The sequence below is a fragment of the Myotis myotis genome, unplaced genomic scaffold (genome assembly GCF_014108235.1).
Source record: "Myotis myotis isolate mMyoMyo1 unplaced genomic scaffold, mMyoMyo1.p scaffold_m19_p_3, whole genome shotgun sequence".
NCBI classification, from domain to species: domain Eukaryota; kingdom Metazoa; phylum Chordata; class Mammalia; order Chiroptera; family Vespertilionidae; genus Myotis; species Myotis myotis.
This window is the reverse complement of record NW_023416335.1, coordinates 119,630,295-119,656,248: the sequence shown is the minus strand read 5'-3', so window position 1 is coordinate 119,656,248 and position 25,954 is coordinate 119,630,295. Positions and strand designations below refer to the sequence as shown.

The following is a 25,954-nucleotide window of genomic DNA, read 5'->3' as shown; positions in this document are numbered from 1 at the left end:
TTTCTCAGTCTTTGGATCTGTCCCTTTTCATCAGTCTATGCTGTTCTCTATAATCCACAAATGAGTGAGATCATGTGGTATTTATCTTTCTCTGACTGGCTTATTTCACTTAGCATAATGCTCTCCAGTTCCATCCATGCTGTTGCAAAAGGCAAGAGTTCCTTTTTTTTTACCGCAGCATAGTATTCCATTGTGTATATGTACCACAGTTTTCTAATCCATTCATCTGCTGATGGGCACTTAGGCTGTTTCCAAATCTTAGCTATGGTGAATTGTGCTGCTATGAACATAGGGGTGCATATATCCTTTCTGATTGGCGTTTCTGGTTTCTTGGGATATATTCCTAGTAGTGGGATCACTGGGTCAAATGGGAGTTCCATTTTTAGTCTTCTGAGGTAGCTCCATACTGTTCTCCACAGTGGCTGCACCAGTCTGCATTCCCACCAGCAGTGCAGAAGGGTTCCTTTTTCTCCACATCCTCTCCAACACTTGTTGTTTGTTGATTTGTTGATGATAGCCATTCTGACAGGTGTGAGATGATAACGCATTGTCGTTTTGATTTGCATCTCTCGTATAATTAGTGACTTTGAGCAGGTTTTCATATGTCTTTCGGCCTTCTGTATGTCCTCTTTCGAAAAGTGTCTATCTAGATCCGTTGCCCATTTTTTTATTGGATTGTTTATCTTCCTTTTGTTAAGTTTCATGAGATCCCTGTAAATGTTGGAAATTAAACCCTTATCGGTGGTATCATTGGCAAATATGTTCTCCCATGTAGTGGGTCTTCTTGTTGTTTTGTTGATGGTTTCCTTTGCTGTGCAAAAGCTTTTTATTTTGATGTAGTCCCATTTGTTTATTTTCTCTTTAGTTTCCATTGCCCTAGGAGCATTATCAGAGAAGAAACTTCTGCGGCATATGTTTGCGATTTCGCTGCCTGTGGATTCCTCTAGTATTTTTATGGTTTCCCGTCTCACGTTTAAGTCTTTTATCCATTTTGAGTTTATTTTTGTGTATGGTATGAGTTGGTGATCTAGTTTCATCCTTTTGCATGTATCTGTCCAATTTTCCCAACACCATTTATTGAAAAGACTGTCTTGACTCCATTGTATGCTTTTGCCTCCTTTGTCGAATATTAATTGGGCATAGTGGTTTGGGTCCATTTCTGGGGTCTCTATTCTATTCCATTGATCTATATGTCTGTTCTTGTGCCAGTACCAAGCTGTTTTAAGAAGAGTGGCTTTGTAATACAGTTTGATATCTGGTATTGAGATCCCACCTACTTTGTTCTTTATCAGGATTGCTGCAGCTATTCGGGGACTTTTTTTTATTCCAGATGAATTTTTGGAACGTTCGTTCTAGATTTGTGAAATATGCCGTTGGTAATTTAATGGGGATTGCATTGAATCTATAAATTGCTTTGGGTAGTATGGACATTTTGATGATGTTGATTCTACTAATCCATGAACACGGTATATTCTTCCATCTGTTTATGTCTTCCTCTATCTCTTTTTTCAGTGTCCTGTAGTTTTCAGCATATAAGTCTTTTACCTCCTTAGTTAAGTTTATTCCTAGGTATTTTAATTTTTTTGGTGCAATGGTAAATGGGATTGCTTTTGTAGTTTCACTTTCTGTAAGTTCACTATTGGTGTAAAGAAATGCCATGGATTTCTTAGCATTAATTTTGTATCCTGCTACATTGCCGAATTCATTTATTAAGTCTAATAATTTTTTTATGGAGTCTTTAGGGTTCTGTATGTACAGTATCATGTCATCTGCAAATAAGGACAGTTTTACTTCTTCTTTTCCAATCTGGATGCCTTTTATTTATTCTTCGTCTCTGATCGCAATGGCTAGTACTTCCAGTACTATGTTGAACAGGAGTGGTGAAAGGGGGCATCCCTGTCTTGTTCCTGTTTTTAGGGGGAATGGTTTTAGTTTTTGCCCATTGACTATGATGTTGGCTGTGGGTTTGTCATATATGGCTTTTATTATGTTGAGGTATGATCCCTCAATTCCTATCTTGCTGAGAGTTTTTATCAAGAAAGGGTGTTGGATTTTGTCAAATGCTTTTTCCGCATCAATTGATATGACTTTGTGGTTTTTTTCTCTCAGTTTGTTTATGTGATGTATCACGTTTATTGATTTGCGGATATTGTACCATCCTTGCATCCCTGGGATAAATCCTACTTGGTCATGGTGTATGATCTTTTTGATGTACTGCTGGATCCGATTTGCTAGGATTTTGTTGAGGATTTTGGCATCTATGTTCATGAGGGATATTGGCCTATAATTCTCTTTCATTGTATTGTCTTTATCTGGTTTTGGGATTAGGGTGATGTTGGCTTCATAGAATGAGCTGGGAAGTGCTCCTTCCTCTTGGATCTTTTGACATAGTCTGAGGAGGATAGGTTTTAGGTCTTCCTTGAATGTTTGGTAAAACTCCCCTGTGAAGCCATCTGGCCCCGGGCTTTTGTTTGCTGGAAGCTTTTTGATTACTGCTTTGATTTCCTCCATAGTTATTGGCCTATTGAGATTTTTAGATTCTTCCTGGTTAAGTTTTGGAAGGTTGTATTTATCTAGGAATATGTCCATTTCCTCCAGGTTGTCTAGTGTGTTGGAGTAGAGTTGTTCATAGTATTTTCTAACAATCCTTTGTATTTCTATGGGGTCTGTTGTTATTTCTCCTCTTTCATTTCTGATTTTGTTTATTTGGGTCCTCTCTCTTTGTTTCTTGGTGAGCCTGGCTAGAGGTGTATCAATCTTGTTTATCCTTTCAAAGAACCAGCTCTTGGTTTTGTTGATCTTTTGTATTGTTTTTTTGGTCTCTATGTCGTTTATCTCCGCTCTGATCTTTGTTATTTCCTTCCTTCTGCTTACAGTGGGCTTTTTTTGTTGCTCTCTTTCTAATTCTTCGAGTTGTAGAGTTAGGTCATTTATTCTCATTGTTTCTTGTTTCTTGCAGTAGGCTTGTAGAGCTATGAACTTCCCTCTCAAGACTGCTTTTGCTGTGTCCCATAGGTTTTTCATTGTCATTTGTTGCCATGATGTTTTTTATTTTTTCTTTGATCTCACTGGTGACCCAGTCGTTGTTTAATAGCATGCTATTTAGTCTCCATATGTTTGATTTTTTTGGATTGTTTTTGTCGTAGTTGATTTCTAGTTTTATGCCTTTGTGGTCTGAGAAGATACTTTATATGATTTCAATTTTCTTGAATTTGAAGAGACTTTGTCTGTGACCCAATATATGGTCTATCTTTGAAGATGACAAATGTGCACCTGAGGAGAATGTATATTCTGTGGCTTTGGGGTGAAATGTTCTGAAGATGTCAATTAATTCCATCTGATCTAGTGAGTCACTTAGGATTGATGTTTCTTTGCTGAGTTTCTGTTTAGAGGATTTGTCCAGTGGAGATAATGGGGTGTTAAGGTCCCCTACTATGATTGTATTGCTGTCAATCTCTCCCTTGATCTTCTCCAGAAGATTTCTTACGTATTTGGGTGCTCCTATATTGGGTGCATATATATTTACCAGAGTTATTTCTTCTTGTTGGACTGCTCCCTTTAGTATTATGAAGTGGCCTTCTTGATCTCTTTTTATGTCCTTCACTTTGAGATCTAATTTGTCAGATATAAGTATTGCTACCCCGGCTTTTTTTTCACTTCCATTGGCCTGAAAAACCTTTTTCCATCCCTTCACCATCAGTCTGTGTGTGTCTTTTTTTCTGAGGTGGGTTTCCTGTAGACAGCAGATACATGGGTCATGTTTTCTTATCCACTCATTTACCCTATGCCTTTTGACTGGGGAATTTAATCCATTTACATTTAAAGTTATTATTGATAGAAACTTGTTAGTCGCCATTTTTGTTCTTTACCGCTGCGTTCCTTCTTTGTTTCCTGTTTTTTCTATTTACAGCAGACCCTTTAGCATTTCTTGCATTGCTGGTTTGGTTGTAATAAACTCCCGTAGACCGTTTTTGTCTGTGAAGCTCCTGATTTGACCCTCAATTTTGATTGATAGCCTCGCTGGTATAGTATTCTTGGATTCAGACCCTTCCTTTGCATGACTTTGTATATTTCATTCCATTCCCTTCTTGCCTGATGTGTTTCTGTTGAGAAATCGGTCGCTAGTCTGATGGGGGATCCTTTGTAGGTAACTTTCTGTCTCTCTCTGGCTGCTTTTAAGATTCTTGCTTTGTCGTTGGTGTTTGCCAATTTAATTATTATGTGCCTTGGTGTCGGTCTTTTTGGGTTCATTTTGTTTGGGACTCTGTGAGCTTCTTGGATTTGTGTGAGTTTTCTCCTCCCTATATCAGGGAAATTTTCTGTTACTATTTTTTCAAACAGGTTTTCTATTCCTTGCTCAGTTTCCTCTCCTTCTGGCACCCCTATTATTCGGATGTTGTTTCGTTTAGCATTGTCCCAGAGTTCTCTTAGGCTCTCCTCCTGCTTTTTAATTTTTTTTTCTAGAAGCTTTTCTGTCTGGGTATTTTTTTCTACCTTGTCTTCTAGCTCGCTGATGCGGTCCTCTGCTTCTTCTAGTCTACTGTTGATGCTTTCTATTGAGTTCTTTATGGCAGTGATGTCGTTTTTCATTTCTTCTTGGTTTCTCTTCATTTCCTCTTGGTTCTTCTTCATTTCCTCTTGGTTCCTTTAGGGGATGTCCAACCTTTCCGTGAGAAGAAGCAGTGCTCGTCTGAGTTCACGCAGTCACGCTGCTTGAGATCCCTTGTTTCCAGGTTAGTAGCTAGTCTCTGGATGCCGGCAACAACCACCCAAGATGGCGCAGTCTCCCCACACTTTTTTTTCTGAAGCTTCCTCACTACTCTCAACCTTCTTAGAATTGAAGAGAGTTACGACTTTTCTCTGGATTAGGCTTTGGCTTAAGAGAATGTTGCGGCTAGTTTGATCTTCTATCCACCACTATACTTTTTCCAAATCAGAAATTGGGCTCTTTTGCTTTGTTATCATTCATCTATTCACTGGAGTACCACTTTCACTTTCCTTCAGGACTTTCCCTTTGCATTCACAACTTAGCTAACTTGTGCTAAGAGGCCTAGCTTTTGGCCTATCAAAGCTTTTGACATGTCTTCCTCACTAAGTATAATTTCCAACTTTTGATTTTAAAGTGACAACCATGTGACTCTTCCTTTCACTTGAACACTCAAGAGACCATGATAGGGTTATTAATTGGCCTAATTTCAATATTGCTGAGTCTCAAGGAATAGGAAGACCTGAGGAGAGGAAGAGATGGGGGAGCTGCCAGTCAGAACACACACAACATTTATTGATTAAGTTCACTGTGTTATGAGCACAGTTCATGGCACCCCAAAACAGTTACAATGGTAACATCAAATATCACTGATCACAGGTCTCCATAACAAATATAATAATGATGAAAAAGTTTGAAATATTGTGAGAATTACCAATTGTGTCACAGAGATATGAAGTGAGCAAATGCTGTTGGGAAAATGGCACCAATAGACTCCTTCAACACAGGGTTGCCACAAACCTTTAATTTGTAAGAAACATAATATCTTAAAGCACAATGAAGCGAGTATAATAAAACAAGGAATGCTTATAACAAATATAAACATTTACGTACCTACTGACCATCAAAATATGTGAAGCAAAACCTGACAGAATTGAAGGAAGAAAAGGACAGGTCTACAATAGTTGGAGAGTTCAAAACCCCATTAACAATAATGGCTAAAACAACCAGGCAGAAGACAAGTAAGAAAATAGAGGATTTAAACATAGTGAATCAACTAGATCTAGCAGATATATACACAACAGTCTACCCAACAGCAGTATACATATTCTTCCCTGTGCACCTGGGACATTTTCTAGGATAGACCATATGTTAGACCACAAATTAAGTCTCAGTAGATTTTAAAAGATATATATCATGCAAAGTGTCTTCTTTTACCACAACAGGATGAATTTGAAAATCAATAGCAAAAGTAAAACTGGGAAATTTATAAAATTGTGGAAATTAAGTAATACACATTTAAACACCCAATAGATAAAAGAAAAGATCACAAGGGTAATTAAAAAATACTTAGAGATGAGTGGAAATAAAAATACAACATAATACTATAAGACATAGTAAAAGCAATGCTAAGGAAGAAATTTGTAGCTATAAATGCTTACATTAATAAACAAGAAAGATCTCAAATCAGAAACCTAACTTTACAACTTATGGAAGTAGAAGAACAACAAACTAACCAAAACTGACAAAAGAAAGGAAATAATAAAGATTACAGTAGATGTAAAAAAAAGGAAAAAGAAAGATTAGAAAAAACTATAGAGAAAACTAATGAAAGCAAAAGTTCATTCTTTGTAAAAATCAGCAAAATTGATAAACCTTTACTTTGATGAACTAAGAAAAATAAAAATCTCAAATTACTAAAATCAGAAATGAAAGTGGGAACATTATTACTGATTCTACAGATAAAAAAATAATTCTAAGCCCTGGATGGTGTGCTTAGTGGTTAGGGAGTCAGACTGTGCACTGAAGGGTCATGGATTTGATTCCTGCAAGTTCCATCCCCCAGCCCCAGTTGGGGCACATGGGGGAGGTAACCAATCAATGTGTGTCTCTCACATCGATGTTTTTCTCTCTCTCCCTCTTTCTTTCTCTCCCTTCCCTCCCACTTTTCCAGTCTCTCTAAAAAAGCAATGGAAAAAATATACTTGGGTGAGGATTAACAAAAAAAAGGATTGTGAAAGAGTACTCTAAACAATTGGACACCAAAAATATTGAATAACCTAGATAAAATTGGCAAATTCCTGGAAACACAAAACCTACCAAGACTAAATCATGAATTAGAAAATCTGAGTAGATCTATAATAACTAGTAAGGAGATTGAATCAGTAATCAAAAACCTCCCAACAAAGAAAAGCCCTGGACCTGATGGTGGCCTCACTCTTAAATTCTACCAAATATTTAAAGAAAAACTAATACCTATGTTTCCCAGACTTTTCCAAAAAATTGAAGACAAGGTAGTACTTCCTATGAGACCAGTATTACCCTGATACCAAAGCCAGACAAAGACATTATCAGAAAAGAAAATTACAGACCAGTATCCCTTATGAACATTGATGCAAAAATCCTCAGCAGAATACTAACCTTAAAACTAACGTCAACCCTAAACCTAATCCTATACCTAATTTCTCCATCCCCTTAGCCCTAAATTTAACAGTAACCTTAACCATAACCTAAACCCTAACACTAACCTTCACCCTAACACTACACCTAATCACAACCTTAGCCCTAACCAAAACCTTATACCCAACTTCAGACCTAACTATAAACCTATACCTAAGCCCTAACCCGATCCTTAGTCCTAACCTTAACAGGTATACCAGTTAATAATGCGGATTTTGTAATCAAAGAAAACGTGATAATTTCAAGAGAAACATCAAAAGTGCTTTATTCAAAGTAATGTCCATCACTAGCTACACATTTCCCGATTTTTAAGTAATTTGTGGATACCGTTGCAATAGAACTTTTCTTGTTTTCAGGCAAACCATTCAGAGACCCACTTTTCCACTTCTTCGTACTTTTTCTTTTCTTTGTATGTTTTTAAGTGCTGCTCAAAAAGTGTGTATGCCATCGATTGGAACAAGTGGTCATCTGAAGGAGCAAGGTCTGGTGAATATGGTGGATGGGTTAATACTTCCCAGACAAGATCTTTTAACGTGTCTTTAAATGGTTTTGAAGTGTGTGATGGTGCATCATCATGAAGCAAAATTACTTTGCTGTGTCTTCTGGAACATTCTGGTTGTTTCACGATCAAAGCGTGGTTCAAATTGATTATTTATTGTGGGTAGCAATCAGTATTAATGGTTTCACCTGGTTTTAGAAGCTCATAATAAACCACATCTTCCTGATCCCACCAAACGCAGACATTGTCTTCTTTCCAAAGCGATTTGGCCTTGCAGTCGATGTTGATGGTTGACCTGGATCAACCCATGATTTTGTGCATTTGGGATTCTCAAAATAAATCCACTTTTCATCTCCAGCCACAATTCGGTGCAAAAAAGACTTTCTTTCATGCTATTGAAGCAGCATTTTACTGATGACTTTTCGGTTTCCATTTGTCTTCATTCAGTTGATGTGGCATCCATTTTCCTTCCTTTAAAATCTTTCCCATTGCTTGTAAATGATCGGAAATTGTTTTCCTGAGCAACATTTAACCTTTCTGCAAGTTTTTGAGTTTGACACGCATCTTCATCCTATAATGCTTGTAATTGTTGGTCTTCAAACTTTTTCGGGTTACCTGGACGTTCTTTGTCTTGCACTTCAAAATCATCACTTTTAAAGCATTTAAAGCAGCATTCACAAGTACCTTGAGATGAAGCATGTTCACCCTAAGCTTCCCACAGTATTCAGCAGCACTTTTCTTCAAAATAAAGTAATGAAATATAACTTCCCGCAAATGCTCATTTTTTGGCACGAAATTCGACATTTTTAAGTGTAAAAATATCTATGATGTTAACACCTTCAGCAAATTTGACATATGAAATGTTGAAGCTTATTGTCAATACAACAAAATAGCATATATATCAAATAGCATATATATCAACATATGTGTAACTCCATCTATTGAAAAAAAAAAATCTGCATTATTAACTGGCACACCTAGTATACCTAAAAACAAACCAAGTACCCAAACAGGTGGAGAGTTATACCTGGAATGGTAAGAAGACCTGGGGAAGTAAAGAGGGGCTCACAGTGCTCCCTGCATGGTGATGGATTTGATATATGCTGCTCAGTGTGTCTCTTCATTATGAATATGTGACACTGATAAAAAGAAACCAGGTAAAGGAAATAATAGAACAATTTAGAAGAACACCTTCTTATTCCTAAGGAGCCTCACAAACTACCTCTGTCATATTCTTATTTGCAAAGTATAATAATTTTTTAATAGTGATTTAATCTGGTGTCGCTTTAGGTCTCCACTGAAGGATCAAGAAACCTTTTATAGGTTGGTAAACTGAGCCTGCAACTATAACTTAGATGTTTTATCGATGATTGAGAAGTTAATATACACTTGTGTCATTATTTCTTTAGCCTCAGAAATACTAAAGTTACACATACTGTATTTGACCTTTCCATATTAAATAACGTAAGTTTTCTAACAGCTATATACATTTTATGCCATCATTGTTCATTGTTTTTTATTTCAGTTAAGTACAAGTCCACTAGACATATGGATATTCTTTTCATTCACATCCCTCTACCTTTCTGTGGAACTAAGTGTGTATCTTAGGGACCTGATTTTATAACAACTCCAAACAAATTTAGGCTTTTCATATTAGGGAAAAGTTATTTAGAGGAAGAGTGATATATAACATAATTTTCTTAGTTTTGACAATTTATATTTGTCAGTACAAGATTACTCTTATAGCACCATTTGTTAACAGTAAAATATTAAAAATAACCTAAATGTGCTTCAGCAAAGAGAATGAGGCAGCCATTTATTTATTTATATGGAAGACTGTTCAAAATGTAGTTAGATGAAAAAATAGAATAGAATAGTGACTAGAATATGCTAATACAGACAGTCCTCGGGTTACGTTGGACTCGATGTACATCGTTTTGTGGTTACATCGCCATCTCCCATTTATTTATAAAAAAAAAAAGTTCCGTCATTTCGACGTATGTACATATGCACTTTATGTTTCTTTTTTTTTTCTTTTTATTTATTTATTTTTTTTTAATTAAATCTTTATTGTTCAGATTATTACATTTGTTCCTCTTTTTTTTCCCCCCATAACTCCCCTCCTCCCAGTTCCCGCCCCACCCTCCGCCCTCACTCCCCACCCACTGTCCTCATCCATAGGTGCACGATTTTTGTCCAGTCTCTTCCCGCATCTCCCACACCCCTTTCCCCCCCCCAGGAATAGTCAGTCCATTCCCTTTCTATGTCCCTGATTCTATTATAATCACCAGTTCATTCTGTTCATCAGATTATTTATTCACTTGATTCTTAGATTCACTTGTTGATAGATGCATATTTGTTGTTCATAATTTGTATCTTTACCTTTTTCTTCCTCTTCCTCTTCTTAAAGGATACCTTTCAGCATTTCACATAATCCTGGTTTGGTGGTGATGAACTCCTTTAGCTTTTCCTTATCTGTGAAGCTCTTTATCTGACCTTCAATTCTGAATGATAGCTTTGCTGGATAAAGTAATCTTGGTTGTAGGTTCTTGGTATTCATCACTTTGAATATTTCTTGCCACTCCCTTCTGGCCTGCAAAGTTTCTGTTGAGAAATCAGCTGACAGTCATATGGGTATTCCCTTGTAGGTAACTGAGTTTCTTTCTCTTGCTGCTTTTAAGATTCTCTCTTTGTCTTTTGCTCTTGGCATTTTAATTATGATGTGTCTTGGTGTGGTCCTCTTTGGATTCCTTTTGTTTGGGGTTCTCCGCGCTTCTTGGACCTGTAAGTCCATTTCTTTCACCAGGTGGGGGAAGTTTTCTGTCATTATTTCTTCAAATAGGTTTTCAATATCTTGCTCTCTCTCATCTTCTGGCACCCCTATAATTCTGATGTTGGTACGCTTGAAGCTGTCCCAGAGGCTCCTTCCACTATCCTCGCATTTTTGGATTCTTTTTTCATTTTGCTTTTCCGGTTGGGTGTTTTTTGCTTCCTCGCATTTCAAATCATTGACTTGATTCTTGCGCTCCTCTGGTCTGCTGTCGGGAGTCTGTATAATATTCGTTATTTCAGTCCGTGTATGCTTAATTTCTAGTTGGTTCCCCAATATAAGATCGAGGGTCTCATTAGTTTTCTTGTAGATCTCATTAAGTTTATCGGCGGCTTCTAAACAGTTCTTGAGAGACCTTAAAAGTGTGGTTCTGAACTCTATATCTTCCATTGACAATTTTGTCCTGTTTCTTTGTCTCCGCATTTTGTTATGCTTCCTTGGTGCACCCCCTAGTGGTCTTTGTTCGCAGTCTTATAGTTAAATCTTGATTGTTGTAGCTAATACCAGGGAGGGTTTGACCTCCAGGCCAAGTGGCTATGAGAATCAGCTGTGTCAGCAGTGAGAGAACTTCTGTCCTCTAGGGAGGTGCTAATCTAGCCTTTGCCTAAGGCTATCCGGCAAATGCCTCTGTGCAGGGCTTGGGCAGGGCGGGTCGCTCGGGATCAACAGGGTGGGCCGGAGAGAGCAGTTATGGCAGCTCTCAGTCCTGTCCCCAGGGGCTCTGCCTCTCTGAGTCCCAGCACCCGCTGCAAAGCTCAGAGAGAAAGCTGCACTCGCTCTGACCGAAGCCAGACAGTCCCGCTTCTCCTGTTTGAGTCTGGGTCCCTAAAGACTCGCCCGTATCTGGAGCTCAGAGTCTGCGACTCCCTCCCGATTGAAAACGCCAACCGCGCCCTCCGCCGCCAGCCCGCTCCGCGCACTCCGCACCTCAGAATTTGACTTCAGCACTGCGCCTCCTCTGAGTGTCCGTATGCGTTTCTCTTTCCTCCTAGTTGTAGGACTTCCACTCAGCCAGCGTTCCTGTGGTTCTGGGTGATGTCCCTTCCGTTTTTTGGTTTCACTTTTGAAGTAGTTGTTCAAAGCAGCAGACTCCGGCGTTAACCTATGCCGCCATCTTGGTTCTTCTCCTATGTTTCTTATTACTTATTTACCACAAGTAAAGGTCAGGAATTGTTATCTTTCTTTTAAACCTTTTTTGCTGTTTCACTTCATTACTGCTGTGTATGTCTCCATGTGAGTGACGTAGGTGCTTATGTAGGTGGGTCCTGACTTACAGCGAAAATGGCATTACGGCACGCCATAGGAACGGATCTCCAACATAACCCGAGGACCTACTGTATTTGTTGTGTGTACACTTATAGAACTATGCAATGTCAGGAAATCTTTGGAAATACATGCAAGATAGTGGTAACTGTGGTAAGCCCTTTGTAGTGGAACTGTCAAGTTTAGGGGTAGACTTACTTTTACTGCCTAGACTCTTATACTATGTAAATACACAAAATATTCAAGGTAATAATAATTAAGTTTTTTTTTTTAATAACATGGCAATTATGTGGAGAATCGGTCAGCTTTTGGGTTGCTGCAGCTGAGATTCTTTATGGTTTCATTTTGCTTGGTTCATAATAGAAAGTGTTTGCAGAATAATAATAAGTTTCATGATTTCATCAGTAAACTAAAAGTACTAATCAGGACCAAAATTTAACTACCAAACTGAATTATTTAAAATCAAAACAAAATCAGTAGAAGACACATTTTTCTATTGTAGACCTAACACTCCAGTTGAGGTAATAAAATGGGATGAAAAGCTAATCTGATTGTGACAGCTGTTGAGCTAAATTTAGCATAGTTATTTCTTCTAATCTTGTTGCTGTCCCATTCCTAGCGCACTGCTTCTCATGAGTTCTTCCCAAGGCTTCCATTGTTTAACCAATGAAAAAGGAACTTCTCAAACTAGATAGGTAATCTTCAATCAAGTATGTATAAAATGACAAACATGTGAAACAACTCAAAAAGTTATGTAGTTTTTTTTCATGAAATAAAGTTTTAAATGTCATTTGTTGAGATTTTGTTAAACTTATAACTAATGCAATCTGGCTCATCTAACTGAAATTGATAGGGATTATGCTTTTTTTTCATTTTGTATATCAAATACCAATGTAACAAATTAAAGCTTAATTAAAATTCATTAAACTAAATTTATTTCCAAGGTTTAACAAATGTATGTGGATATAATTTTAATACTTTCTTAGATATTATTATAATTGGAAGTAATTCAAATTATTAAGGTTAAAATGTATTTATGGTGTGTTTTCCAAAATATCTCAGAGTATTTCTGAGTATAATTATTTTTAAAACTTACTTAGGTAAGTTAATAGCACTATCACAAACTGAAAAGCAAAGATCAGTGAACAACTAGATAACTGATCAGAATCCAAACCTTTTCTTTCAATAGTAACATGTACTGTTTCTCAGCTTAACTAAGTATTTTTCTGTGAAATATAGTTTCTGTAACACCTTGGTTGGATATTGGCATCTTAGTCTTAGAAGAAAAGATTAACAGATAAAACAGTGAACTCCTTTTTCTCTGGTAGGATATGTGCACCTGTATACACAGATATGCATTTACAACTAAAGTTTATTTCAGCAAGTTATTTCTCTCTTTTTTTTTTCTTCCTTCAGACAATCTTATTTTTTATGTCATTTGACCAAGGGGAGTTCCACTATCTGCATATGCACATGGCATTGTTCAAGAAGGAAAATATTTGGATATAAAGTACCTTTTGTGTCAGTAAAACATGAAGGAATTACTTCTTTTGCTTGTTTTGTTGGCCTTATCTTAAGAAGAGAGTGGCACAAGAGCTCCTTAAGAGCAGAGTCATTTACACAGTCTGTATAATACTGAATGCTCTGTGAGCCATCAGATATTTAGTGCTCAACCCTCATGACTATGCAGAGAACAGGCTTCACACCAAATTTCTGAATACTAGACCTAGGAACACTAAACTTTGATAATCTTCATGTCTTTTAGAAATGGAGAAGTTCTTAGGGTTATTTCTTCATTCACTTACATGGATCAGATGAGTGATCTTTGATGTTATCTGTCTAATGTGATCAGCTCCTTTGGGAGGCTTTCATACCCATTCCTACGAAATACTTGAAACACATTCTGCCTTGAAGGTGGATTTGTGTGTGCTTTACTAGTTCTTTTAAGTTTTTTAACTTACACTAGAAATCAGATATTAAAGATTAAGTGCATAATGTTCTAAGAAAATAACTAGGCAAGTATACTTTTGCTGCACGTTCTTATTAAAGTCAACATGGAAAAGTTTCCTAGCTAAATGAATGACGTGCAGATGTTTTGCTCACTTTCTGGTTACACCGCTTTGACCTGTCCTCTCTCCTTCTTCCTTTTCCAAGCTGCTTTGCATAAGACTTTCCATTTGCCATCGCAATACCACATGATACAAGAAAATTATCCTGCATATTTTCAGTGTCACTATAAGTTATCTCAGAGTATAAGTTTGATATCACAGATAATTCTTGGTATGTATTTTCTTTGCTTTCATTTTATAATGAAGGGAGGAACTGGCTTAGAAATGTGTATATATTATTAGGTGAAAATATGAAGAACTAAATGCCCAATAACATGGGACTCAAACATTCATTCAATTGAATACTCTGCAGCTAGTTAAAATTACATTTTAGAATAATATTTAATGACATAAAAATGTTTCTAATGATGGTGATAGCTAAAATGTATTGGGTGTTGTTATCTTGCCAGACTGCTTTCTAAGTGCTTGTGTTAGGTCAATTGACTAATCCTCACAACAGTCTTATGGGGAGAAAGTATTGTTATTCTCATTTTAAAGATGAGAAAACTTAAGTTCAAAGCATTTAAGTAGTTTGCTCAAGCTTAGATAGCTGGTAAGAGCTAGAACTAGAATTCAGACCCAGGCATCATTACATGAAAAAATACCAAAGAAAAATCTCTATATGGAACTAGACAAAATGTTTTAAATTCCCTATGGAACTAGGCAAAATTTTTTAAATTCATCTAGTAAAGAAAATGTGTTTTAAGATACCCAATCAAATTTAAAGCAGAATTAGTGGAGTGGAAGGACAGCATGTCCTACCAGATATCAAAATATACTGTAAGATATTGTAATTTTTAAAAGTACCATATTGTAGCAGAAATAGAATAAATCAGGACAGCATGCTATTTTTATATTCATAGGAAGAGGCTGAATGAATACACCTAAATATTAACAGTGCTTACCACTGATTAAAAGTATACACGTGGTTTATTTTTCATATCATGTACAGTGAAATATTTAGATCATATGTATTAGCAAGTTTATTTCTAGTGTCTTTAAAACTTCAGCTTATAACAATATTTTATTAGTGCAATATATATTACTATTTGATTTTATGTATAGTGTACCTTGTATTTTCTGAATTGCTTGCTCTGTAAAGCGAATTTTCTAAAATGTTACATGTACATAACATTTCTATATACAGTGGGGCCTTGACTTACGAGTTTAATTCGTTCTGTGACGGAGCTCGTAACTCAAATTAGTCGTATGTCAAATCAACAGTGAACGAGTGAGACACGTGATGCTGGGCTGATGTTGTGGCGTTCACTGTGACGTTCACTGCGCCAACTAGCGGTTGGGTATCTGATGCTGGCTTGTAACCCGAATTTTAGCTCGCAACTCAAAGCAAAAAATCAGCCGAGAGATGGCTCGTATCTCGAAAAACTCGTTAGTCGGGACACTCGTAAGTCAAGGCCCCACTGTATATAAACATCCTATATAATAAAGAGGTAATATGCAAATTGATTGTCATGCCCTCACACAAGATGGCCGCCCTCTTGTGGTCAAAATATGGCCACCACAAGATGGCTGGCAGGGGAGGGCAGTTAGGGGCGACCGGGCCGGCAGGGGAGGGCAGTTGGGCGAGACCGGGCCAGCAGGGAGGGCAGTTGGGGGGACTGGGACTGCAGGGAAGGGCAGTTGGGGGTGACCAGGCCGACAGGGGAGGGCATTTGGGGGCTACCAGGCTGGCAGGGGAGGGCAGTTGGGGGCGACCGGGCTGGCATGGGAGGGCAGTTGGGGGCAACCGGGCCAGCAGGGGAGTGGTTAGGGAGTGATCAGGCTGGCAGGCAGAAGCGGTTAGGGGCAATCAGTAGGCAGGCAGGCAGGCGAGCGATTGGGAGCCAGCTGTCCCAGATTGTGATGGGGATGTCCGACTGCCTGTGGGATCGGGCCTGAACCAGCAGTCGGACATCCCCCGAAGGGTCCCAGATTGGACAGGGTGCAAGCTGGGCTGAGGGGACCCCCCCCCCAGGACACAAATTTTGTGCACTGGGCCTCTAGTTATATATATAAAATGTTAATTATGTACAATGTTAATTATACATAAATTCATGTATTCAGGGCTTAACGTAACCAATTACATAGACTTCCTTTTTGGTAAATATTGAAAAGAAATGTCAATGGTAATAATTCTCTTCTAGTCTAGGGTTAAAGAAGAGGATTTCAAAATCTTTGACTTATTTTAAAGCCTGAATTATTGATGGTTTAAATAAAAGATATTGAATATGTAGTTTCTGTCTGATCAACTTACTGAACTTTATTGTAAGTTGTAATAGGTGAGAAAGGTTTTTCAATTCATTGTCTAGGATTTTCTAGGTATATAATCATTTCAGTACAGATAATGATAACTTTTTCCTAATATTAATGGTCTATGTGTTATATAACATTCTCAAAATGAAATAGTTGTTTAAAAGGATAAACAGTTCTTATAATAACACTAGAGGCCCAGTGCACAAATTTGTGCATGGGTGGGGTCCCTCGGCCTGGCCGGCATTTGGGGCGGGCTTTGGGGAGGGACCACAGAGGTTGGCTGGCCACAGGAGGTTGGATGTGGGAGCGCAAGGACCACCAGGTAGCAGCTCCTGCATTGAGTGTCTGCCCTTGGTGATCAGTGTGCATCATAGCTACCAGCCATCCATCCAGTCATAGCGGTTGCTTAGGCTTTTTATATATGTAAATAGATGGGAAGATGGGTCTGTATATCATGAAGTGGAAAATAGAGTTACAGAGTCCTATCCTATCTATAGGATGCTATAGGATTTATTTTAAGAAACAAGCATTGCTTAAAGTGCTTAATTTGAGGAGATTACCCCCACCCACCCACCCCCAGAAAAAGAAAAGAAAAAATCCTGTACCAATTTAGGACCTTGTCTTAGTTTGCTCAGGCTGCCATAGCAAAATACCATAGAGTTGGTGGCTTACACACAGGATTTATTTTCTCACAATTCTGGAGGCTGGGAAGTCCAAGATCAAGGTGTCAGCTGATTCATTTCCTGATGAGAGCTCTCTTCCTGGCTGAAAAAGCCACATTCTTATTATGTCCTCACATGGCAGAGAGAAAAATGCAGTGTGAGGGGAAGGGGTATCTTTCGTCTTACAGGGCCACAATCCTGTCCAATTAGGGCCTCACTCCTGTCACCTCATTTAATCTTAAATACCTCCTAAAGATTCTGTCTTCATATACAGTCACATTAGGGGATAGGCTCCAATGTGAATTTTGGGGGGAGGAGGGGAATACAATTCAGTCCATAGCTGTACCTAAACCTCCCCCATATCCTCAGAAATCCTGTTTATTTAACTCAGACAGGATTAGTTTTATCCTTTCTTATGACATTCTTAAGGCCTTTGTTACTTTACAGTGTCATAGAATTTTCATCTAAATGTAACCTTATGAATCATTTCTTCTTAGACACAAAATCGAATGAAGCTAATGGCCGACAACTATGAGGACGACTACTTCAAATCCTCTCATTCCAATCAAACCAATCATAAACCCTCCCCAGACCAGGTAAGTCTGCTCTTGAATGTTTTATTTAAAAAAAAATGATATGCTTCTATTTTTATGTATTCTGTACTGTTGTGCTATAGATTTTGGGATATAAGTTATAAAAATAATCAGTTTTTGAAAATTCCATCATTTTTTAAAAAACACAGATTCAATTTCTGTACAGGAAGATAATGGATAATTCTGAATATATTAAGAGGAGGTAGTAAAAATATTTGAACACAATAAAGAATCCTTGAATTGGGTTGAGAAAAAAACCTTAATCTTCTCAAAGACATACTAATTTGTAACAGTCCTGCTTTTCTCACTAAATAAATAATGCCTTATTAGAAAAATAAGAGTCTTGTGAGCTCAGTGAGGCACAACTCAGGGCAAAGGTAGCTATTCTTTAATTGCAAATTTTAAAGTCTCTGCTCATCATCTATTAAACATGAAGATTAAAACATAGTTTCTTCACTCCATCACCTTGGTGGATCCCTCCAGTATATGTCATTTTCAAAGGAAATTGTTGCCTTCCACTTCTCATCAATGCAAAAGAGGCATTGATGAATCTGAAGGGAACCATATTCAACTCTATATAGATTTTTGAAAAAAATGGAACTCTCCCAAGATCTTGAAAATGATGGATGGGGGAGAGTGGTGAACAGATTACCTCATGTTCCATAGCCAACAATCAGATTTCAACATCTCCATCACAATCTTAAAATAATAGCTGAGGGGGAATAAAATAATAGTTAAATAATTATATCCATATGATCAAAAAGTCAAATGAAACTCCCCTACTAAACATCTCTACTAAACGATGGCCATGGTGTTGTCTTAGGAGGAGAAGAAGAAATATTGCAGATGAAAGCAGCAATAATATCCAAACTGCATTTTTTTTTCTGAGATTCAGAAGGTAGATGACATTTACTAAGCCAGTTGAGTCGAGCCTTATATTTAGGCAAGCCTATCTTTAATGTAGGCAGATGGAGAGTTGTCTGCCTGAGGTCAGCAGTCTTGTTTTGCCAAGAAGTCGTTATACTTTCTCCGCCTGCTCCTGGATCCCTGGGATTAAATGTGTGCCAGTGTAGACAAGATAAGCATTAGAGCCTTTCCTTGAAACAGGTTTGATAATAAATACAAGTAATTGGATGCTTGGGAGTAGTGGGAGGCAAACAAAAATGGAAAAAGGCTGAAGAAAGGCAAATAATAAAGAAAAGTCTCCAATTTGATAATTTTGTCCAGTCAAGCCCTGGAATGGAGATAACATCTTGGGAAAGTAGGAAGCATAAAAGTGTAACAACAAACTAAAAAAGAGTCAAGAAATTAGAGTCCATTTTCTTCTACTTATGCTTATGTCTTTGTTTTAAATACTAACCAACTCTTTTTCATTCCCATGCTGCTCTGGGGCATTGTTCCCTTCGTCATCTCTCTCCCCATAGGATGAGGAGGAGGGTATATGGGCATAGCCAATCAGATGATCTTAGTTCAGCCATTTTGTTCAGAACGGTGAGAAACGGCTTTCTTTAACTATAGAGATGTTTTTTGTTTGTTTGTTTGCTTTCATTGTTTTTTGCACAATCATTCTCACATCATGTTTCTCTGTAATTCATAAAATCATTTGGTGTGCCTTCTGATTTCTCATTTCACATGATTCCTGTGTGTTTTGCTATGCTTCTGACATAATGGGATTTGGGTTTTGTGGATTTTTTTTTCTTGTGTGTTAATAGTCACTTTTATAATTTTTAAATACGTTTTGGGAGAACTTCCAGGGCATATAACTAAATTTATCCTGTTGTGATTTTATTAATATTCTATCTAGTGATTTTACAGTGTCCTGGTAAGGTTTATAGAGACTTACATCAAATTGGAAATAGAAAATTGACCAAGTACTCTGGCAGTAGATTGGGGATATACATTTTTGTGATAATTAAATATAAATATATCATCTTTAAATAAAAAAGCAATCTGTACTGTGAACCACAACCTTTTGTTTCTATTTATAGAAGAACTAGAGGCCTGGTGCACGGATTTGTGCACCAGTGGGGTCCCTCAGCCTGGCCTGCACCCTCTTGCAATCTAGGACCCCTTGGGGGATGTTGGACTGCCGGTTTCAGCCTGATCCCTGCAGGCCAGGCTGAGGGACCCCACCAGTGCTCAAATCCATACACCGGGACTCTAGTATGCATGAAAGGTCTTTGGTTAATCTCTCCCCACCCTCGCTCCTCCCCCCTTCCCTCTGAAATTCATCAGTCTGTTCCATGTTTCCATGCCTGTGTGTAGAGTGTCTGCCTCCTGGTGGTTAGTGCACATCATAGCTACCAGTTGAATGGTTGAAAGGTTGCTTAGGCTTTTATATATATAGATGCTCTGAATTCTCAGGGTCAGTAATTCTTATAGAGTGCCTACCAACGATATCCCCTAGCATTTTGACATCACTCTCAAACTGTCCTTAAAAAAATAAGGAGAAGTAAAGAAAGCCTTTTTAACAAGTTAGTCTAAAGAATTTTTTTCCTGTCTGTTATGGATTGCTGCTGGGTCAAACAGTTGCCAGGACACTGTCTAGATTCTCCTTTCTGAGCCATTTGGCTGGAAAACATAGTCCAGCTGTAGCAGTATCTCCCTTTGATCTGATGCCCTGGAGGTTTGACTAAGGAAATCCTTTTCTTAGGAAAAATAATTATGATTAATAAGTTCACACATATTGGTGGTCTTGCACTCCCTGGATTCACTGCCCATGCTTATTAGTGATCTCTTTTGGAGTTGGTTCTCCTTGAAAAGTCTATGTCTTAGAGTTATACTTCTCAAAATGATGGGGACATGTGTAGATCTCTCACTAGCAAACAGCCAAGAAGGATAATGAGGTAAGTTGGGGAATAGGGCATATACTGTGAAGATGGGAAGCTTTTCAAATGACTTTATCCTGAAAGAAGGTGAACTCACAATACCAACCAAAAAGCTCTTTGGGTTAGAAGGTTGCCTGCCAGACAAAGCTAAAGCTTAGAAAAACAGTGTGCTAATTCTTTTTAACTAGTCTACATTGTACAGGGGTACTTATTTGTCATGAAGCATGTGGGGCCATACCCTGGAGGTTTGACTAAGGAAATCCTTTTCTTAGGAAAAATAATAACTATGATTAATAGTTCACACATATTGGTGGTCTTGCACTCCCTGGATTCGCTGGATGTAGTTGATCAGTCTCCTCTAAATGAACCTGCCTAATCTATTTTAACAGAACATACAAACTTCTTGGCCTGCCTTAGCAGGAAGCACCTCCCCCATATACATGAACATGGACAGGATTATATTTTAGTTGCACACCCTTTTCTAGCCAACCAGTAGAAAATGTTAGTGTTATAGGAAACAAGGCCCATAGGTAACATTACTAGAAGACTGAAAAATGAACAAGCCTTCAAATAGATTTGTTCCTGAAGTCTCCCTTTTTCTTTCTCTTTTCCTATAGTAGAATAACTCTTAATAGGAGTTCAGATGCTACCGATTTTGTTTTTTTAATTATGCACTATTGATCTTACTTCATCAAAATGTTAATTGCCATTGGTTTACCTTTAAATACAGTTCCTCATGTTGTGACCCAACCATAAAATTATTTTCGTTGCTACTTCATAACTGTAATGTTGCTACTGTTATGTAAATATCTGATATGCAGGATGGTCTTAGGCGACCCCTGTGAAAGGGTCATTTGACCGCCAAAGGGGTCGCGACCCACAGGTTGAGAACCGTTGGTTTAACACATTGCAGTTGCAATTAGCAGGCCTGTAGGGCGTGGCTATAGGGTTAAGCCTCGGACTGACCTGTTGGCAAAGCCACAAACAAGTCCCATCTTAGAGGGCACAGTCCTCTTAGCATAATCAGGCTTGACCTTTTGACGCTCCCTAGATCTTATCTGGGTAGCTAATGGGCTGTGGGAGGTGCAGCAAGTGCTGCCAAAAAAAGTGAAACTCACAAGAACATTGTATGGTGACCACTACCTTGTTTACCTCTGGCTGTAAAATAAAGGCTCAGCTTGCCTCTGGATCTCTCTCTCTGTGGCCTCAGCCAGGCACAGGAAGACCCACCTACCAGCCGTGATCCGGCCGTTTGAAATGAATAAAACTAAAAAAAACAAAAAAAAGACCATACCCTTTTATGTAATGATGTTTACTTTGAATTTATATTAGTTCACACAAACACTCCATCCATGCTTTTGTTCCGGCCCTCCGGTCCAGTTTAAGAACCCATTGTGGCCCTCGAGTCAAAAAGTTTGCCCACCCCTGAAGACCCAGCTTATTCTCTCTATCTGTCATTTCTTCATCCTTCACTGCCCTCACTCAGGCTTTTGAACCCTTGGCTGAGCTGGCTTGGCACACAGGCCATAGGTGGTGTTTCTATGATACAGTATTTCAAATTTTCTAAAATGAGCTATAAATATAAGGTTGTATCTAAAAAAGTACATGCGTGCCCCCTGCAGAAGTCTTGACTTGGCAATCTAGTTTCCTTCACCTATTTCTTTGCTAATTCGACAGAGAACAGATTTTCTTCCAACCAACTACTAACCAGGCCTGACCCTGCTTAGCTTCCCAGATCAGATGAGATCGGCACATTCAGGGTGGTATGGCTGTATATGAGAACAGATTTTAACAAAATTATTAACTTTTGAAATTAGTGATTTCACTTATCAAACTTAACATCAAAACATTTCACATGGGTTTTCTATAGGCTGAGGGGAGAGAAGGACTCTCCCTTTTTCTAGCTTGAAGTAATACTTGCTTCATTCTATGTGTCTTAGGAGGGTTGCTTTACAGCACATTCTTTCAAAGAAAGTTTCACTGACTACATTTCTTTTATAGGTCATTCCTTTATAAAATTCAAGGTGTTTTTCCAAAGGAAAAAATTCCTCAACATATAGGAGATTAACTTGAATTGGATTGAATTGAATTGAATTGAATTGGAGTTTTCTTCTTTCTTATTTTTCCCTTACAGAAGAATGTACATCCCATGAGGACAGGGACTTAGCGGCGTTTGCTTTTGTATTCCCATAGAGCAATGCTTAGTAGAGAGCAAGCTCTCGTTAAATATATAGAGAATTAACTTTTAAATTCATGAAATTCAGATAAGAAACAGTAAAGTTTACATTGAAACCAAGAGCATAGACTTAATTAGCTGTGAGCTTTAATATCAGCATTTCTACTACAAGAAGTTTTGAAAGGGGAGAAGGGAAAAATGTCTAGAAGCAAAAGACATGTTGAGAATTTAAAAGAGAGTCATAATTAAGTGATAAAATCTGGCTCCTAACAGGTGCTAAATAAAAGGGGTTGAGAATAATTCAGAAATCTTTTCTATCTGCTAATTTAACGTCCTTCAGGTAGAAACTTTTCTTCTCATAACCTGTAGTTTATAGCCATCAAGAGGAGCCTGGAGCATAGTAGCTCTTTCTGAGCTTCATCTTATGGAGACTGTATACACTGGTGCCAGACCACACAAATGAAGGAGGTACCTGCCCAGGGACTTGGCAGTTGGTTTTGGTATAAGACTACTCCACTGACTAAAATCTGGAAGTGTGTTGCATGCCTATTAGCTCAGCACTATAGCATCCCAAAACAAGATTTGGACCAGTATGTTTTGAAACATTTCTTTTTTAATTAGAGGTGATGTAAATGCTAATACAAGCTTTTATGACAAGTTTTTTAAAACAACTATCTCTTTTTCCTTGGTCATTTCCTTTTTTTTTTGTCTGTCCTAGTTGAATTGTCCTTATCACTTTGAAACAACATGAAATTATCCTATTGTATTAGTACCACTATAGTAGTCTCTTAAGTCTCTAGAGAATATATCTGTAGAAGGGAGGTGTTAAGTCATCTTGTACAATTGAATGGGGTGCTGAATTAGAATATTTTACCAGTATGGTCCAAATTGTTTATTAGACCAATGGTTTAAATCATTTGGACCAATACCAGGACTAGTTTTTGACACAATAGGCAAGGAATAATTTGACCTTTTATTTTCAGAAATAGATCAGAGATTTTAGCAAGACACTTATTTCCTGGAAAGCTTAGGAAAGCCAGTAGAATTCAAGAAGCAGGAGTATTCTAGTGGCAGATAAATGGGAGAGAGAAAAGAAGCATTTATTAAACACTTATTATTGGTGACACTTTCATATCTCTTGTCTTATATTTAATTTTCATAGCCGTCCTAAGAACATGTTATAAAAGAGGAAACAGAGTTCACAGAAGTTAAGTAATTTTCCAAGATTACACACATAACATATAGCAGACATTGAAACCCCAGGACTGACTCTATATTCTGTGCTTTTCCCAGTGTACCTTACCAAAAAGAAAAGGAATCTACCACTTAGCAGTCTAGTTCCTTGGATATTGAATCGAATTGTATTGCTGTGTGAGGAAATAAAACTGCCTTTACCAGTAAGAAACTTTCTTTACTAAATAGAACCTAAGTGGATTTGCAACATCAGTTCACTGATTTTTTTGTGTGTGGATATTTTATTTTAGTTTAGATGCAATAAACATTAATATTTTTTAATGTTCTTAAATATAATAATGTTACATGCCATAAACATTAATATCTCAAGAAAAATTATTTTAAATATAATAATGTTACATACAGTAAACACCAATTATTCAAGAAAAGCAATCTTAAATATATTACATGCAATAAACATTCATATTTCAAGAAAAAAAGGATTTTAAGTATAATAATATTACCAAAACTAACATAGTATGATATCACAAAAGTTGTAGGAAATATTAAAATTCTACAAATAACAGAATTACTTCTATTATATTCTAAAATGTTTTCCCTCCTCAGGCTCTATTTTTGTTCATCAGTTTATTTTGTTCATTATATTTCACAAATGAGTGAGATCATGTGATATTTATCTTTCTCTGTCTGGCTTATTTCACTTAGCATGATGTTCTCCAGGTCCATCCATGCTATTGCAAATAGTAAGAGTTCCTTCTTTTTTACAGCAGCATAGTATTCCATTGTGTAGATGTACCACAGTTTTTTAATCCACTCATCTGCTGATGGGCACTTTAGCTGTTTCCAAATCTTAGCTATTGTAAATTGTGCTGCTATGAACATAGGTGTGCATATATCCTTTCTGATTGGTGTTTCTGATTTCTTGGGATATATTCCTAGAAGTGGAATTATTGGGTCAAATGGGAGTTTCGTCTTTAATTTTTTGAGGAAACTCTATATTGTTTTTCAAAGTGGCTGCACCAGTCTGCATTCCCACCAGCAGTGCATGAGCGTTCCTTTTTCTCCGCATCCTTGTCAACACTGTCATTTGTTGATTTGTTGATGATAGCCATTCTGACGAGTGTGAGATGGTACCTTGTTGTTTTGATTTACTGATATTTTTTTATAAATGCAACTACTTAGGAATCTAGTGAGAAATTTGGAACTTCAGAGATTAGGAAGGGACAGGAAGTGGATCTTGGAGGTTAGAGAATGTTTGGGTGAATGGAAGGGAAAAGAAAAATAATTTTAGATAGGAACCAACTTGAAGGAAGGCACTAAGAATGAGAATATGATATGCAGGGGCTAGTACTCAAACTGGCCAGCTAAACCATAGAGTGTCTATGTCCTTTCATTCATTGCATGGTTATGTACCCACCCACACTTCTATTTTAATATAAAGTGTGCATAACTCAAATAGAAAAACTACAAATGTGAGTGGCTCATAAGAACAGATACATGTTGAGCTTTACAGAAGATTAAAAGAGCAATCAGCTTCCCTTGGACATTGTCTGAATCAGTGTTCTGAGTTGATTGCCTTTTCATCTCATTCAGATGCTTCAGGGTCCTGATCTGAATGTGGGTTTCAGAAACAGATTACCTAACTTTATTTATTTGTAAAATGGGAATAATAATATACCTACTTCATGGGGTTGTTGGGTGATTAGGTGAGGTAATATAAAGCCTTTAAAACAGTGCCTTTGCAGATCATGGTTGCTTGATCAGGGCACATGCCTAGGTTTCAGGCTCAATCCCCCGTGTGGGGCATGCAGGAGGCAGCCAATCAATGATTCTCATCATTGATATTTTTATCTCTCTCTCCCTTCCTCTCTGAAATCAGTAAAAATATATATTTTAAAAAGTGTCTATTCAGATCTTCTGCCTGGTTTTAAATCAAGTAGTTTGTTTTTTAGCTAGTGAATTGTATGAGTTTTGTATATATTTTGGATATAAACCCTTATCAGATATTTATTTGCAAATATATTTTCCCGTTCAGTAGGTTACTTTGTCATTTTGTTGGTTTCATTTGCTGCTCAAAAGCTTTTTAGTTTGTTGTAGTCTCACTTTGTTTTTTACTTTTGTTGCCTTTGGGTTTTTTGGGTTGTTTGTTTTTTAATCTCACCCAAGAATATTTTTCCATTGATTTTTGGAGAAAGTGGAAGGAGTGGGGGAGGGGAGAGAGAAAGAGAGAAACATCAATGTGAGAGAGGCACATGGATCGGTTGCCTCCTGCATGCACCCCAATCCAGGCCGGGGATTGAGCCTGCAACTGAGGCATGTGCCCTTGACCGACCAGGAATCAAACCCGCAACCCCCTCTTCTGCGGGCCATTAATTTAACCACT

At 37.6% G+C, this 25,954-nt stretch overlaps 1 protein-coding gene across 16 annotated transcripts in view; it reads left to right on the top strand.

Annotated features, from left to right (window-relative positions):
* ERC1 (ELKS/RAB6-interacting/CAST family member 1) overlaps nucleotides 1-25,954 on the top strand; it is a 520,764-nt gene that overhangs the window by 409,709 nt on the left and 85,101 nt on the right. For 11 of the 16 annotated variants that reach the window (XM_036301306.1, XM_036301299.1, XM_036301300.1 and 8 more), the window contains one exon: nucleotides 17,278-17,376. In XM_036301306.1, coding sequence (XP_036157199.1) covers nucleotides 17,278-17,376 — 99 coding nt within the window. Of the gene's footprint in view, nucleotides 1-12,376; nucleotides 12,443-17,277; nucleotides 17,377-18,797; nucleotides 18,865-25,954 lie in introns of those variants that run through there. The other 5 variants (XM_036301311.1, XM_036301312.1, XM_036301307.1 and 2 more) reach the window with 2 other exon arrangements.